This window comes from Eurypyga helias, unplaced genomic scaffold (assembly GCF_000690775.1).
Source record: "Eurypyga helias isolate BGI_N326 unplaced genomic scaffold, ASM69077v1 scaffold1512, whole genome shotgun sequence".
Taxonomy (NCBI): Eukaryota; Metazoa; Chordata; class Aves; order Eurypygiformes; family Eurypygidae; genus Eurypyga; species Eurypyga helias.
In genome coordinates this window covers 2971-19952 of record NW_010235086.1, presented here as the reverse complement: position 1 = coordinate 19952, position 16982 = coordinate 2971, and the positions used below count along the sequence as shown (strand labels likewise).

General features: G+C 43.5%; 1 protein-coding gene across 1 annotated transcript; it reads left to right on the top strand.

The window, feature by feature from the left end:
* Positions 1-6105: 6105 nt before the first annotated feature.
* Positions 6106-15026, top strand: LOC104505873 (tubulin--tyrosine ligase-like protein 12; the record flags this gene model as incomplete). The annotated part of the gene is made up of 6 exons (XM_010146619.1): positions 6106-6117; positions 6626-6801; positions 8806-9004; positions 10849-11008; positions 11675-11808; positions 14914-15026. Coding segments are annotated over exons 1-6 (794 nt in total), but the record flags the coding sequence as incomplete, so codon positions are not given.
* Positions 15027-16982: the final 1956 nt, after the last annotated feature.

Below are 16982 nucleotides of genomic sequence, written 5' to 3'. Positions count from 1 at the left end.
GGGTATGAGGCAGCTCCCCCACGCTGTGCTGAGGGGCCGGCTCCGGTCACGCCAGTCGCGATGAGGAGCGGGTCCCCCTTCCCAGCCGAGGTGAAGAAGCGAGCCAGGGTCTTGCCTAGCAGGGGAGGGTGGGAAAAGCTTCCTGACGGTTGTGTTACCGAAGCGACTGTGAGAGCTGTGTTGTGCGTGTCTGATTTCCTCTTATTGTTGTCAGCCTAAAGCTGGAAAGCGTGTGGGGATCCCGGTAACTGGAGATCCACTATCGGAGAAGAGGATGAATATGCCCCAAAGCCTTCAGCCCTTTTTTCCCGAGGAGTTTAGAAAAGCGGCAGTGGTAGTATTCAAGTCAGGACGTTGTCGTATATTAATGGGTTATGGTTTGGGTTGGCTTTGATCTGATCTTCTCTTTTTTCTGTTTCCCAGTTCGCTTCCATGCTGGTCTACCCTGTTCTTAGTCGTTCATTCTAACTCTGCAGAGGTAACTCAGTCTTGCGTATGCACGAGTTATCTGTCTCAGGCCATTTTATGGAGTGTTTTTGGCCGGTTGGTTTGGTCATTTATTCCTGATGTGAGTAAAAGCCGTTCAGCTCTTGCACAGAAGGGAGATGATGGTAGAAGAACGTTCTGTTAAACAATAACAGTGCAAGGGCTGCTTTATAGAGCATGTCAGTGCGGCAGTGCTGTGTGACTATCAGGCCAAATTTTTGGGCAAGTTGTAAGCCTGTTTAAAATTGCCACTCATAGAGGCAATGGCATAAACTTGGGGACGTTGCCTTTTGTGAGCCTTTTTGAGTTCCCCTGAGCTACCCTGCCCAGGCAGCATACAGACCATCCCTCTACTGGGTTTGGGTGTATTTCACCAGGAGTCTCTGGACCTGGCCCTGAACTAAAGGGAGTGTGGAGGCACAGACATGCTCCAGGATGGAGAATCCCTTTTTGCCCATGTTTTTAGGAACAGTCTGCTTGCTTCCTGGAGCTTTGTGATGAGAAAAGGAAGAGAAACAAAGTTGAGAAAAGGAGTCATTTTGGCCAAAGAACTTGTAAAGGCACAAGTTTCAAGGCCAGGCTGGATGTGGCTTTGAGCAACCTGGTCTAGTGGAAGGTGTCCCTGCCCATGGCAGGGGGGTTGGAACTAGATGATCTTTAAGGTCCCTTCCAACCCAAACCATTCTGTGATTCTATGAAGTTTAATTCAGGTTTGGTTTTTCTTTTCGTTTTGCACGTACAGGCCTCAGTGGTGAGGAAAGCTATCTGGGATTTGTTGGAGTAAAGGAAAGAGGCACAACCCAAAACTAGTTGTCTGGAGACTTGAGAGCACTCCAGGGAGTCTGGAGGAGTCTGCTTGGAGAAGGAAATGAGAATGAGGTGAACTTTCAGTCCTGGGGGGAGAAAGAGATGGAGAGAAAAGGGAGCTAGCGGTGGGGTGCAGGAGGGCACGATGAGCAGTGCAGAAACAAACAAGATAGGATGAAAAGTTTGAACAGGAGGTGCAGGACAGTGGGGAAGGAGAGGGGACTGTAGTTACATGTGCATGGTTTAATCCCAGCTAGCAACAAAGTACCACGCAGCCACTCACTCACTTTCTCACAGGTGCACACACACATACCCAGTGGAAGGAGAATTGGAGGAAAAGACAAGGAAGCTTGGAGATCGAGATAAGAACTATTTACTAATTGAATATAAAAGAATAAAATAGTGAAACTAATAATATTAACAATACTAATAATACTGTTTAATTAATATAATGGAAAATAAAACAAATGATACAACTGCCTACTGTCTGCCAATGGACGCCCAGCCAAATCCTGAGTTGTGAGAGTCAGAGAACCCAAGAGACAGAACCCAAGAGTAATTGCAGCAGAGTCCGAGCTAGCCCAAGAGAGAGATCACAGCAGAATCGAGGCCAGCCCCTCAAGCTAGAGAGCGACTGAGGAAGCCAACCGACCCACCAACTCACTAACGAACAAACAAACTATGGTCCCCCAGCCCACCCCCAGCTTATCTACTGAGCATGACATTCAATGGAATGAAGTACCCCTTCCGCTGGTTTGAGTTAGCTGTGTGACCTGTGCCTTCCCCCTTGCTGCTTGTAGCAAGAAAGTTGGGAATACAGGTGCAGTATCAGAAGCTGAAAAAGTCCTTGAATTGTTACAAACACTCCTTAGCAACAGCTAAAATCTACCAGTGTTCTCAGTACTCTTCTGAGTGCCAATCTGATCTTTTTACAGAGGCTGGGATGGCAAAGGCAGGAGGAAGAAAGCATATGCCCTGAGGTGACTGGCGGCCTCTTCTGTTTTATTGCACTTGCAGTGGTGGCTGAGTGTGTTCTTTTGTACTAAGTCTTCCAGTGCATGTGGAGGGATTCAAGTATTTTGCTGTACTTAGGAAGTTAAACCAGACTGCTGATGGTGCTTGTCTCTACTGTTGCAGTTTCTGGATTTTATCCAGAAGAAGGGCAAAAGGATATGGAGAAGACTGGGATGTCCAGGGAAAATTATGGTGAGGAGTGCCATGGACTGGGATGAGCTCTTGAGGAGGTAGAGCCAGAGTTACAGTACCTTGCTTAGGACTAGATCATGTGGAGTGGCTGGAGGATTAGCAGGAAAGAAAACAAAGGAGGTGAAGGGAAAGGGTGAAAACATTCTGGAGTCTAGGTAATAAAGAATAACTGGAGGGGAAAAAAATGAGTGCAACATGGAGCATGGGATAAGTTTCCTTGTTTCATGTGTGAAGGTGGGAGGAATTTTTCATTTGTCCTAACCTGTTGCAAAGATTAAAACTTTCTAGCGTTGAACTTGGAAAATTTGCATCCATAATTCAGATAAAAATCTCTCTTACATCAGTACCTCTAGAACCCAGCCCAGGCAGCTGTTTTCCACCACACACACGTGCTTCAACATATAGCGTGAACGCGCCCTCCTTCCCCTGTGTGCGTTAAAACCCGCGAGAGAAGTGCAGGGGTCGGGGTTTTGTTCATTTACCTTGAGGTCTGCTGGAGCGGGTTTCCCCCTGAGAGCGTTAGGTAACCATGAATTGAATTGGATTGCTCGTTCAAAACACAGTATACCTGCTAGATCAAGAAACGTGCTTTTATTTGTTTTGCATTTAGCATGCAATGTCTGGTGGGAATCACACTTTTCCGCATTTCTGGCAGAAACTTGAAAAACAAAACGTACGCATGTGTAATAATTCACTATAAATGCTAAAATTCTATTTCCAGTATAGTGGTTGTTTCGTACGTTACCGGAGAAACAGTATAGAGTCTGGTTCCAAGCCTGGGAAATACAGTGCCTGCATCTAATTTATTCCTAATTTTTATTTCAGCCATATGTGAAGTTATGACGCAGGCTTCTGAGTATTGCAGCAACATTTTTGTGGCCCTGAGATGCCAGGGGCAAAGGATTGCTTAGAGTTTCATCCCAGTTAGAAATGGAGGCTTTTAATTAAATACTAGGAGGAATGCAGCATGGTCAATACTACTAGACTTTATTTTCCAGAGCAGGGGAGGGCAGGCTGTTGCTCAGAGGCTACCTGTGGCCTTCAAATCAGTTTGCAATATGCCTAGGAGGAATTTGCTGAAGATGCCTGTGCATGATAATTGTCATGACACTGCTTGCTCTGTTATCACGTTCTATGGTTCATTAGACTGGAACTGCACCTGAATATGAAGAGGGAGTGATTTTGCCCAAGCATGTTTTGCTTGCAAATAGTTGTGCCACCAAAATCTGTTGCTCCCCCTTTGCTGCCTTGCGGAGTTTATTACTTACCGTGGAGGAGTGCTTAGCGCGAGTTCTCGCCGTTCTGCTTCAAGCAAAGGGTTATACTTTTCACATTGGTGGCATGGTCCTATCCAGCTGGTTGCGCTTACGTAGCTTAAGATTCCTTTAACGGAGCTGCTGTGTGAGTAGGTTTGCAGTGTGACAGACTCTGATTTCAAAGGGAGTGAGGAAGAGAGGAGGACAGCACTGTCGTCCACCCTGTCAACCTGCACTTCTGCCAAACTTGTCTGTTTTGTGTACATTGTCAACTATGAATTTAAAAAAAACAACCGAGCAAAACAAAACCCACAAAAAAGCCACTGATTAAGGTGATCTGTGAATTGCTTCAGATGAAGAATACACCTAATTCACTTTTTCAAGGTTATAAATTCACAAGGATAATATTTTTTTAGCATAATTCTGCTGAAAAGATATTAAAAATTGAGAGTTTTTGCTAACTGCAACTGCTACAATCTTATGGTCTGTTGGAAGGAGAGGTCAAAACTTTGGAGTCTTTTCGTTTTTAAGCCTTGAGTTGATATTTAATAAAATATAAAGCCACCAGCTTCCCTTAGATGTAGAAGGACTTGATACTAACATTCATCGTGGGTGTTCGGTGGATGGGGTGGAGCAAGTGTGGAGTGAGGGCTGATCTCCCAGTCAGCAGCTGGCTCACCTCATAGCCCTGCTCTCACGGGCTCCTTAAGAGAAAATGTCAAGTGTGGAAAGCACAGATAGTGCTGTCCAGTAGCAGGTATCGAGCGGACTCCAGTGAATCACGCTTGTGGTTTTAATTTCCTAATGACTGCCAGTCACTTAGCTGCTGTTTCTTCTGCTAGCTAATTACCTTGATGAGGACAGCTCTTGATCCTGCAGCAGCAAAGCATCACTTCACTTTTTGCTGCCTGTTGTGGGCCGGGATTAGCACTTATGCAGTAAGCCAGATCAGGGAGCTGACCCAGCTGGGAGCTAACCTGACAAAAATAAATTGTGATCATTGTTGACAGCTGCACAAGGAAGGACTATTTCCTTTTGCTGGGACCTGCCTGTGGTTACCTTGGCTTAGAATGACTATGAATTGTACAGGCAACCCAGCAGAGACTTAAAGAAACATTGGTGGCTACTATTGTAACAGCAAGAGGTCATGATACTGCTTACTAATGAGGTAACTTACAAGGCCAAGTTGGACAGAACTTCGACCAACCCTGTCCCGTGGAAGGTGTCCCTGCCCATGGCAGGGGGGTTGGAACTAGATGGTCTTTAAGGTCCTTTCCAACCCAAACATTCTATGATGAATGTTGTCCTCTTCTAGCAAACTGGAAAACTAGGAATAAATTAGAATTGCTAGCTATTTTGATGCTTGCTGATGCAGATGATACTAAGTTGGTTTCAATTTTTTTTTTTTTAAATAGGTGTATTTTTAACCTCCAGTGAGGTTATTGACAAAGAAATTTTCTTTACCTTAAAAAAAAATGTATATGTGGAGTTAGCCAACACATTGTTGCAGTCCTCTTTTTCTTCCCTGCAGCCCAAAGGAAAAATACCATCTTTCCCTGATCCTGAGAAAGGAATTTCAGGTCCTTCTCCACTTGGATCTGGTCTATGATATCATGCTGTGGGTTAAGATCTGAAGTAGGTGGTGTTTCCCCACCACCTGCCTCTGTTGCTAGCTGTCTTTGGGCAGCCATCTGCTTCGTCTAGGTTGCCTTGCTTTACAGGTTTGAAGTCGATTTCTTCCCCTCCTGTTGGGGCTTAGCAGAAATAAAATTATCCTGAAGGAACACCCACTTGAGCAAACAAAAGCTTGTCAACACCTCTGGAATTTTACAGCTAATAAGTTGTCAATGTCTGAAAGTAATGGCTTCTAATAATGTGGCGTCAGAGGCTAGGTGTAGACCTGGGTTTGGCATGTTAAACCAATAACTCTAGAGGTCACATTTCTAGGTCTTCCTCCCTCCCGCCTACTTTCTAGTGAGATTAGATTGAGACAAATGATTTGTCTGCTCCTGCCTGGTTCATTGTGAGTGATCAAACAAAATAACTCCCTCTGAAAGGATTTGAAAAGTCTTCCGAGACTTTACAATTTATATTTTTTTCTTTTTAAAAGCACACTGTTCACTTTGAAATCATGAAAGTTGTCAGTAGAATTGTGGCCTGTAAAAGATAGGCAAGCCTACCATTTGGCAAGATTTTGGCAGAAGGAAAACTTGTGATGTACTTAACGTCTTGGTCTAGAACCTATGTAAATTATGTCTGGAGTAGGCAAGAACGCAAACAAATCCCTTTCAGCATATCAGTAGAGGTGAGGGTATAGACCTTAACTTGCAGCAGTCAAAGGAATCACCCAATGTACCCGGAGGTGAGTGAGCACTGGCAGTTCCTTGGGTAGGGACAGAAGAGGTGGGGAAACATGGTGATGTTTTGTAACTGGTTCAGAACACAAGTGGTGTAAAAGCCCTTTTTCTTCAGGGGCCTTAATGTACTTCTAGTATGGTTGTGGAGCCTGGGTAATACCTGGTTTTGCAGGTCTTAAATTGTTGATTCCAGCAAAGTTGAGCAAAGATACTCTGTTTCTAGCTTCTAGAATTCTTTATGGGAGGATAAACTAGTAGGCGACCATCAGTAGACCTGTTGGTACCAAAGACACCAACAAAGCTTCCTGCCAACGTTAACTAAAGGAACTTCCCAGACAAACCGCTCTAATGTAGAAGAATAAATGCTGTTGTTCATTTATCTGTTCATTTAAAAAATGCTCTTTTTTCAGATTGCAAGCCAAAAGTGTCTGAAAGTGCCTTTCAGTGTTCCATTGTGCATGTGAGGGTGCTGCCTCAACCAATGGCTTGATGTTTGTGCACTTTGAATCTCAGGTGTTCGATGCTGGTGACTACTTCGGTATAATGCAAGTAGAAGAGGTGGACGAGGAGGAAGAAGGTGATGAAGAAATGGAAGAAGAATTGAAAAAGAAACCGAATCCTGGAAATGAACCTTGTTTCAAAGTTATAGTAACAAATGAGAATGGGCTTCAAGCCTCCAATCCCAATAGGTGAGTAGTGATTTCAGAATCAGTGTTCAGTCTTTAGTTTGAAACCCTAAAATGATATGGACAATTTGCTTTAAAACTGCTTTGATCCTACTCAGAAATCCTCTCTTCTTACTATAAGACATAGCTGCCTGTTTGAGGAAAGGTACATGCTGTGAGGCACAACTTGCAAGGGGCACTAGGAATGCAAGGATCTTAACGTTCTTTTTTTAAATCATGCCAGAAGGTGCTTAGAAATCATTTTTAGTAAGCTGAGGGAGAAAATAGGGAAAAGGTAACCCTGACATGAATTCTGCAAAAAGAAAACAAAAACTTCCTATCTGCAAGAGTGTGTGCTGGTAGAAAACAAAACAAACAACAACAGCAAACACACGTGAAGAAATAATTGTGACCTTCACAAGTTTCAGACTGAGGAGGTACTAAGCAGCTTCGGAGTAATGATCCATGGAGTATTAAATTTCCCCCTGTTGGCTAAAATATAATTCAAGAGTATGCCCGTAGGATTGTATGCTATGCATGCATATATAATTGAATACATCGAGTTCCTGTTGGCTTTCTTCAGAATCAGCTTATGTGTCATGACTAGGACAATAGTATGCAGCTATAAAAATAGCATAAGAAACAGTGTTGCAACACAGCTTTTTGTGTTCTTACTGGTTTGAAACATGGAACAGGCCATTTGTCACACTAATAAATGGCAGTGACATCAAGTTAACTCTGCTGGAGATCTAAACAGAATTCTTCTCAGTTCTGTAAAACTTCTTTTGCTGGAACTTTCATACTTTTTAGGTGTTAGGTAAACATACAAAATCTAAAAATCTAGATTTAGCCTCAGTTAGTAAAAACAACACAGGGCATAGGTATCTGCCTTTACGTGCCTGCTTTAGCCTAAGTCATTGCCTTTCTAACCCTGAGAACACAATTAAATTATAAAGTTCAGAACAGCTCCTGTGATAATCTTGGGCTTCCTTGCAGCATTCAGGTGTGTGGGAAGGTAGGAGCAGAATACCAACTTACCTGTTTGCTAACAGATTTCTAAAGAGCTTGACCTTAGCATTCTCAGGAGTCTTTAATTTTAAAGTTAAATGAGGTTTCTCCTGTATGTGGCATCTGAGATGCAATAATTATTCAAGGATACTCGGTGTACGTGACAGCTGACATGGTTTTAACTTTCTGAAATAAGGGGGGGGGGCTGTTTTTAGGGATTTGCTTGTTTTGTTGCAGGGGCGGCGTTTAGCAAGTAGAATTTGGATTCTTCTCTGGCTTGGTTTAGTAACCAAAATGTGGAGAACCCTTCTGTTTGAATAACTATATTTTTGTAAAAACAATGCAGCCTAAACAAGGGTTAAGCTTGTCAGTGGAAGCTGTGTCAACTGTGTATGATTTTGGTTTGGGTTAGAATGGTAGTTCTTTTAAAACAATGCTTTCTTTCTAAAAAGACCTGAGGTGGGGCAAGAGCGACCCCCCAAAATAAACCAAAGAGAAACAATCAAAAAAACTTAAATCTTAATCCTTTTTTTTAATAGCAAATGCAGGCTTTTGATGATCAGACCTCTCCACCTAGTTTTACAGGTGATGGTAGATGTCACAGAGCTCACGGCTAATAAGGTCCTTGAATACTTTTGCAAAATAATGTATTAGTTTCCTTCTTCAGGCAAGAATATCAGGTTGATGCACTGGAGTTAATGATCAAAAGGGAAGAAATTTGTGTTCCCGGCCTTTAAAGGGAACCAGGCTTACAAACTGTGTGCCCTCTCCTGTGTTTACTCCTCATTTTCCTGGAAATACTAATACACAATAAGCTTTCTAGAACAAAACCAGCATGTAAGTTACTGCTGGGAAGTTGATCCTTACCTGAAATGGTACACTCTATATTCCAGGAGTGACTTTGGGAGTAAGAGGAGATTATCACACCATCTTTAAGGAAATGTAGCTCTTATTCACAGGACATTTGGCTGCGTACGTGTAAAAGTACACCTTAGTAACGTTACCAAAATTCTCTTTAAGCGTTTTCCTCATCGACCACGCCTGGACGTACCGCGTTGAACACGCCCGCCAGCAGCTGCTTCACGTTCCCGGCTTGCTGCACAGGATGGCAAATCTCATGGGAATCGACTTTCACGGCGAGATCCCAGATGAGGGCAGTATTGAGCAAGTCTTGCAGGAAATGTGGAAATACAATCAGACCTACAAGCTTTCTCAAGGGGTCAGTCTCTAAAGCCTAATCGGGATGCTAAAAAGGTCTGAGCAGTCCGGAGGGAAGACATTCCAATATATAGCTATTAACAGAGATACGTTTTCAATACAAAAATCGGCCCTTTAGAGGCGTTTCAGAATAAACTTCTACTTGGAAGGAGAGCAAATGCCATGTAGGGTTACGGTGCGCAGCGGCTCGCTACCAGCTTGCTGATCAGAACCTTAGGGCGGTTTTTGTAGGGAGGGGAAGAGTCTGCCACAAAAGAAGCGGGCTAGAAGGGGGGGATCTGCTTGTGTGTTACATGAGATTTTCTACTCAAGCTTTTTCATAGAGAAAAAAAGAATCTGTCATGAATCAACTGTGTCACATAAAAGTGTGTGTCTCGGCTATGCTCTCCATTTTCCTCACCTAGGGAAAAAAGAGGGGGAAAAAAAAAAGCACTGTAGAGTGCTTTACGTACCAGGGATAGATCTACACAGTCGGATAACTTCCTGGTTTGCATTTGCCAGCTGATTGTACCGTGTAAATATGAGCTCACCCTCGGGCAAGGACCAACAGGCTTCAAGATGGAGCCTGTTTCTGGGCAGAGCTTACGCCAAGGGCTGCTACTTTCAGGTAGTGTGGGTAAGACCACACCAGGTTTGGTCTCTCTGCCCTACACAGTCCTTCAGCACTGTACCAGCAGTTCTTGAGCCTTCAAACGCCCTCAAGTGCATACATGCCATTTCTGGGGGAATCCAACCCTTGGGGTTCAGTTAAAAATTCTTTTGTAGGGGCTGCAATGTAGCTTTGTTAGACTATTATGAGTATTTGGGTTTTAAAGAGGAGAAAGGAGAATTCTTCAGGCTGAGCCCTGTGCAGAGCAGGCAGGCTGACCCTCAGCAGTGTGGGCATGACCAACCTGCACCTATTGGCTTGGGGTGTTGAGGTTGTTCCCTGGAGTGGACACCTGTATCAGTTAACGTGTCAGCTTAGCTCACAGTAGTATCAGGCCTGAAAAATCCCCGAGAAAGGGGTCAGTTGTGAGTGCTTTTTTCTTTTTTTTTTTCTTTTTTAATAAAAGGGAGATCTAAAGAGTATCTCTATTTTTCTACCCTATATCTTTGTTCCCATCTTGTCGTGAATGGCTTGTGAGTCAGGTGGAATTACCTGTGTTATTGCTTGAAAAGTGCTTTCCTGGAAGACAGTTAATTCAACCTGTAGCTGAATTTGGCTTCTATGCCCCTTTCAGGTACAGAGTTGCTTGATTATCTTTGTCTAATCTCTCTGTCTCCACTTCTGCATCTGTGAAAGGGCGACAGTAGTGCTCCCCAGCAATTTAAAGCTTATTCCTTCATTCCGGATTTTATCATGTCAAGGACTGCAGGAGGGGATGGTTTGATGATGCAGCCTCAACACTCTTACAGCCAGCTGTTACTGCAGGAGGCAGTTCTGCTCCCATTCATTCTTCAGTGTTAAACTTCCAGCTCATCCTTGTAGTGAACTGGTTCTGATAGAAACTGCAGGAAGACCTACCAAAAAAACCCAAACAGCCTTCTGCTAGTTTAGCTCCCTGAACTGGCCAGTTCTGCAGGGGGGAAGTGGGTCTGGTAAGCAATAGCACTAGCATAAGAAAGAGGGATGGGACTGTGTGGTCGATACGGGAGCAGGCTGTTCCCAGCAGCGGCTGGATGATAGGCTGGCTTGGCCTCAGAGTCTCAGAAATGAGTGTTACTCTGTACCTAGCACCTGCTTGCAGCCTTGGCTAGAGCAGGAAACAGATATGGCGTAGGGGGTGCTGCCAGCACCTTCTGTCTTGCGGTGCTTTTCTAGCAATTGATATGTGCAGGATGTCTCACTCTCTGATCGTACAGACTGCAGAGGAGAGGGTTCCCGTCTGGTACATTATGGATGAATTTGGATCACGCATTCAGCATTCAGATCAGCCTAGTTTTGCAGCAGCACCTCTATTTTATATGCCTCAGCAAATGGCTTACACTGTTCTCTGGCCTTTGAGAGACCTCGAAACTGGTGGTAAGTGTGTGTCTGTGGAGTTTTTCGTTTTGATGCTTGCCATAGAAGATGGGTCATATTTTTACAAATCATTGAGCGCTTCACAGTAGAACAAATACTTCAAGACCCAAATGACTGGATATTTGTAATACTGTTGAATCTAGAAGTTTTCTGCCTGATATTTCTGTAATTTAGAGGCTTATCTGTCCATGAAGCCTTTATTAGTCAAAATCTTGCTGATGTTTTACTGACAAGAGAACTTAAATCTTGCATCGCTGTCTCAGTGAAACTACTGATTCAGTCATCTCAGAGTTTAAAAAAATATTCTTAAAGGTCTATGTGTGTAGTTTTGAGTCAGAACATCAAGTACTGGAAACGGGGGAAATGCCAGGCCAATGATTTACTCCTGTAATCTTAGTTGGGGGGCCACCTTATGCCCCCGTCATGTGGAGGAGTTGTGTCCAGCTGTCTGACTAAACTGCCATGTTGCATGGTTCCAGGCTAATTCTTGCATCCTAAATAATGCCCTCTAAAATGTCGTTCTTTACTTATCTCTGAGTTTGCATTTAAAGAACAAAAGTTGTGGTCTATTGACTGTTCAGCTGTCATTTGTGTGATATGCCATGAGGAAGATTTTCAGTGGAGAATGAAAGGCGGTTCCTAAAGGTTCTCCTTGTTTTGCTGCAGATGAAGTGACTCGTGATTACGCTTACGGGGAAACGGATCGCTTGGTCAGGAAGTGTGTTTTGTTACCATGGGTGCCTACTGAAGTGTTGGATGTCAACTGTTTTACCCCAGAGCCATCAGATGAGCATTACCAGGTATAATTTTAACAAGTTAATCTCACATTTCTTCCCTTCTAAGAGGAAGTGTCTAAAAAGCATTGCCAGAGTTCTGATTTTGCTTCTTTTCAAGATTAAAGATTGATTCAGAGTATAGTTATTAGATTAAAAAATTCAAAGCAAGTAAGGTGAGATGAGAAATGTCTTGCATAAAATATTTACCTGATTAAAAACTGGAGCAACACAAATAAGTTCTAACACGTTACTGCGGTATTGTGTAACTTTCTAATAAGCTTGCTACAAGGGACTTCCTATGAGGTACCCATCTTCCAGGCATTTGATGCACTGTCTAATAGGCTTACTGATAGGATTTATTGTTGTAGCACTTCTGTTCAGTCTTGAATTACGGTAAGATTGTTAATATTTTAGGAGTGGTTATATTTTTCAGCCTGGCTACTCATTTGATGTCGTGGTTTAGAACCATTAAATATTGGAGCAGAGACATCTTTAATTTGATGGCATTGTTACAAAGTACTTGTCTGTTTTGTTTTGAGCTCTCCTTTCTACTGAAGGTTTGTGATATTTGAAGGATGCAAAATTAATGTCGTTTGGAAACTCCTTTTCATGAGCCAAGTCTGCATGCGATTCTCTTTAAAGAAAAATGCTGATGAGGATGCTGTAGTGGCCACTAACAGCATTCAAAGTGCAGTCCCGAAAGATGAACCTAAACCCCGACCATGTGTTTCATGTGGTCGAGGATAGGCAGAAAATGCTGGACCCAGCTTGTTATTAACAATATCTAGTCAGAAATTAAGTTAAGCTGCTTCTGCCAAATAAAGGCATGCGCTCAAATCAGCTAGGCTGTCTTGTTGGTTGGTTGAGACTTTGCATTTTTGGAAGGAGGGGTAGATGTACTGTGTTTACAGGTGGGGAACAACAATGCAACCACAGTTCATGCCTTACAGGTGTTCTCTTGGCAAAAGTGCCTGGATCTCAGATAAGGCAATTTTTTGTACGTTTTAATTCTGTTTTGAGATGATCAGGCCAAGCTAAATAACTGTGTGTGACAAATGGGCAAGCAGTACCCTCTTTCACCACCCTACCTCAAAAATACCTTCTGCAAGTATCCCTTGTTTTCTTTACTGTGGCTCTGCCACTCAGCTGCTGAGAAGAGATGACAGCAAAATACTGCTGCTGGTACCAACCAACAGAGCTTTCTTTTACCCGGCAATATTTACCTGTAGATTAAAGTCTTAACTGGTGATAGGCCAGTGAAGAATAGCTTAGGGCATAGCACATCCTTAAACACCAAAAGCGAAATGTCTGGAAAGAGCTACCACATTGCTGACACTTCTAATTCCCCGATTCTCGCGTAAGCAGAGCTGCGTGCGCAGGAAAGTACAGGCGACTTCAGATCTGTTGACAGCATTAGTATATGAGCCAACAGTTCTGCAGGGAAATAGCTGTGTGAAATGTTTCTAAATGTTTGTGCAAGTCGCACTGTTTCAAAATCATTTGCTGCTATCACTGTACAATTTCTGCAACTGCTTTACTGCTATGTGCAAATAATTATCTGTTGTTAAATGGGCTGTGTTGTTGGGCTTTACTATCGCGAAGGATGTTGGGTTTCTTATTCTAATTTCCTTTAAATAAACCTGAAGGTTCAGTGTTCTATTTAAAAGAAACACAGAGTTGTTACAGCAGCATTGTGACTTAACTTTTACCTGTTTGTTTTTTCTGTTACCGAATTCTGGTCTCCAACACAGACCACAGAGGCTGTAACTTAAATGGTAATGTGGTTAATGATTGGGCAATGATTGCAAAAAACAGTGTCAGGGGAGGTGGCTTCTAATGAAGCATCTGGGATGGAAGAAGTACCTTTGGGGGATCTAGAGTAGTTGCTGTTCTGCAACAACTCCCTGTGTTGCAAAAAAATGGTAATGAATCTCCTGGTACTGTTCTGAGAATTGCAGTCTTCTCTTAAAAGTACAGACTCCCTTCCTGTTCTTAGGTGACTGCAGGAATTATTCCGGATTTGTACTGTCCAACCTGTTTTAGAAGGTGATATCGAAGATCTTTGATTGTGGTTTTGAGTATGCTTTCCCGTCACCTTTGATTATATTGCCTGTGACAGAGGTATGTCTGTGGCTGGTCAGACATTTCACCACTGCAGTTTCAGAGGACAGCCTGCAGCAGCTGGAACTCGGGGAGCTGTTGCAGACCAGCAGCTATTTTGGTTTCTCAAGATGCACTTCTCCCATCCCAGAGTTTCTGTGAGCTTCTTCCTTTGACCGGGTATCAGCAATGATCCAAAGGTGTATTTCCTTTATCAGTCAGAGGTGCTCTAAAAGATGGAGTGAAATTTTTCCAAGCATGTTTCCTGCTGAAGACTGCAAAAAGACTTTTGCTTATTTACAGGAGCAGAATTAGATTCCAGCCTCATAATTTTTTTAGTTACTTGGGATAAAACATCATGGCTAAATGGACACTCTTGCCTTTCGTTGGAAATACAGTACCTTTGTCTTTTACTGCGTATGATCATCTGTGAATTGAGATTTTGTTTAATGCTTAGGAGAAACAGGAATTTCTCAGGGTGCTTCAATAGTGTTGATAAGCGCTGGTCTTAAAGCCATATTTCTTGTTCCTTCTCTCTTACCTCTGATTCCCTTCTGCCTCTGCTCTTGCACTGATTTATTGTTTTCCCTGAGCAGCATATTCCACAATATACTTCCCAATGTAGGTTTGGTGGAATTCACTTGTGCCAAGGACAACGGACCGATGAGATGTGCAGGTGGACTGTCATTTTTACTGTGACTACAAATGCACCTGTATACATGTATTTATATACTTAAGTGGAGATAAGGAATTGCAGAAGATGATCTGTAACAGTTTACAGTTTGAGAGAATGTCAGCAGGCTATTGCTGCTAAAACACTCAGATGAACATTGAGTCATTATGGGCTACTTTATCTGTAACTTCTCCTTAAAGATTGTTGGGTTTCAATCACTTCTTTTATAAACCTGATCGCGCACGCTTCAAAATTCAGTTTGGTCTTCATATCCGCTGAATATTGTGGAGATTGACCTCAGGCTGCTCATTTATTCTGCCTAGTATTAACTTTTTGTCTTTTTTGTGTGTTTTCAGGCTATGTTAGCAGAAAACAAGGAAAAACTGCCTATAGCAATCAACCCACCAGTTTATGACAAAGATAAAGTTTTCAAGTATGTATCTGCAAACAAAATGCTTTCTTACCAAGAGTAAGTATAATAATTGCAGTGTGCTGAGGCTGAACAGCCTTTTCCAGCTTTGAACCACAAAGGCAAGTTGAAGATGTGTTTATACGTGGCCACTTGCTTAAGATTCTGACTACTTCTTGTTGGATTCTTCAGAGGAAATGGATTGTCACAGAACTTCTAAAAATAAATTTAGATTAGTTTTTTTTTTTAAATATACGATACCCTCTGGGTGAAAGAAAAGTTGCATAACGTTGTAAGGCTTTCCCCTGAAGAGTGTAACTAAAGCATATAAGAGAGACTAAAGATTCCTGCATTACAGCACGTACATCTGTTGAGGGGTACATGTGCTTCTCTGTGCTGTGTGAATGTAACAGGCTATTCCCCTTTTTCAGACGAGATTGCCGAACAGGAATCTTGCAAAAACCTGCGATGTTTTGGGTTGGTTACGTGCCTTGCTACAGAAAGGGAGTGTATGGTGTGAAACTATGTTGGAAGAGAGCTGGAAGAACACTGCAAGGATGAGGGATTTTTGTGAGCAAAAGCAGTGGCCCTGCAGGGCTAGACAGCCACATTACTAGTTTTATTCCAGAAAAACATACTATTATGTAGCCTGTACTGCGAGTTGGACTGCAGGGTGCTTGTATTCAGACACTGGGATCGAGGGTTCTTGCTTGCAACATTTTGCTTAAGGGATGAGGCTAGGCTAAAATGTGTTTGCTACACTAAAATGTGTGTGGTACACTCACACCCCAGCTTCTTGGGTTGAGGGGAGTTGTTACTCACTAGCTCAACTTTACTTGTGAAGAACTACTGAAAACCAAAGTCACTGTGAGTTGAAAGGCACTTGTTAACTTGCTCAGTGACAGCCTACATTTCATTATGCGGTTGAAATCTCTGGTTACAGGCCTGTGAAGCTAGCAAAAGCTATTTTTTTATCCAGGGTACTTGCTTCCATTTCAGATAAGGGAGTCCAAGGCAGATACATTCTAAAAGAGAAGGAAAGAAACAGTGAGGATATTGGGAATTGTCGACTTATTTCTCATTGCTGCCTCTTTATTTTGCATCTCATATTTCAGGTGAATGGCATTCACATCAGGGAGGGAAGGAGGGAGGAAACATATGCCAAATCCTTCCTGCTCTGCTTTTAAGGAATGTCATCACTGCCCTGTCCATGTACACCTAAGTGTTTTCCTGTCTCGAGATGAGAAAGGAGAGCAGCTTGGCCTCCATGGGCGGTCAGAATGTCCTTGTGTTCTGAATTTCATCTCCTAAAGTTCCTCCAGGGGCAGGGTAGCATCGCTACAGGCCCTTGTAAAAAGTCCCCCCTAGCTTCCTTGTAGCCCCTTCAGGCACTGGAAGGTGCTATAAGGTCTCCCGGAGCCTTCTCTTCTCCACGCTGAACAAGCCCAACTCTCCCAGCCTGTCCCCATAGCAGAGGGGCTCCAGCCCTCTGAGCATCTCCGTGGCCTTCTCTGGACTCGCTCCAACCAGTCTATATCCTTCTGATGTTGAGGGTTCCACAGCTGGATGCAGCACTCCGGGTGGGGTCTCACCAGAGCAGAGTACAGGGGCAGAATCCCCTCCCTCGACCTGCTGGCCACACTGCTCTGGATACAGCCCAGGATACGGTTGGCTTTCTGGGCTGCCAGCGCACACGGCCGGCTCATGTCCAGCTTTTCATCCCCCAGTCCCCCAAGCCCTTCTCCTTGGAGCTGCTCTCTATCCACTCTCCACCCAGCCTGTCCTTGTGCTTGGGATTGCCCCGACCCAGGTGCAGGACCTTGCACTTGGCCTTGTTGAACTCCATGAGGTTGGCACGGTCCCCCCTCTCCAGCCTGTCCAGGTCCCTCTGGATGCCATCCCTTCCCTCCCGCGTGTCACCGTGCCACACAGCTTGGTGTTGTCAGCAAACTTGCTGAGGGTGCACTCGATTCCACCGTCCGTGTCACTGATGCAGATGTTAAACAGTACCAGTCA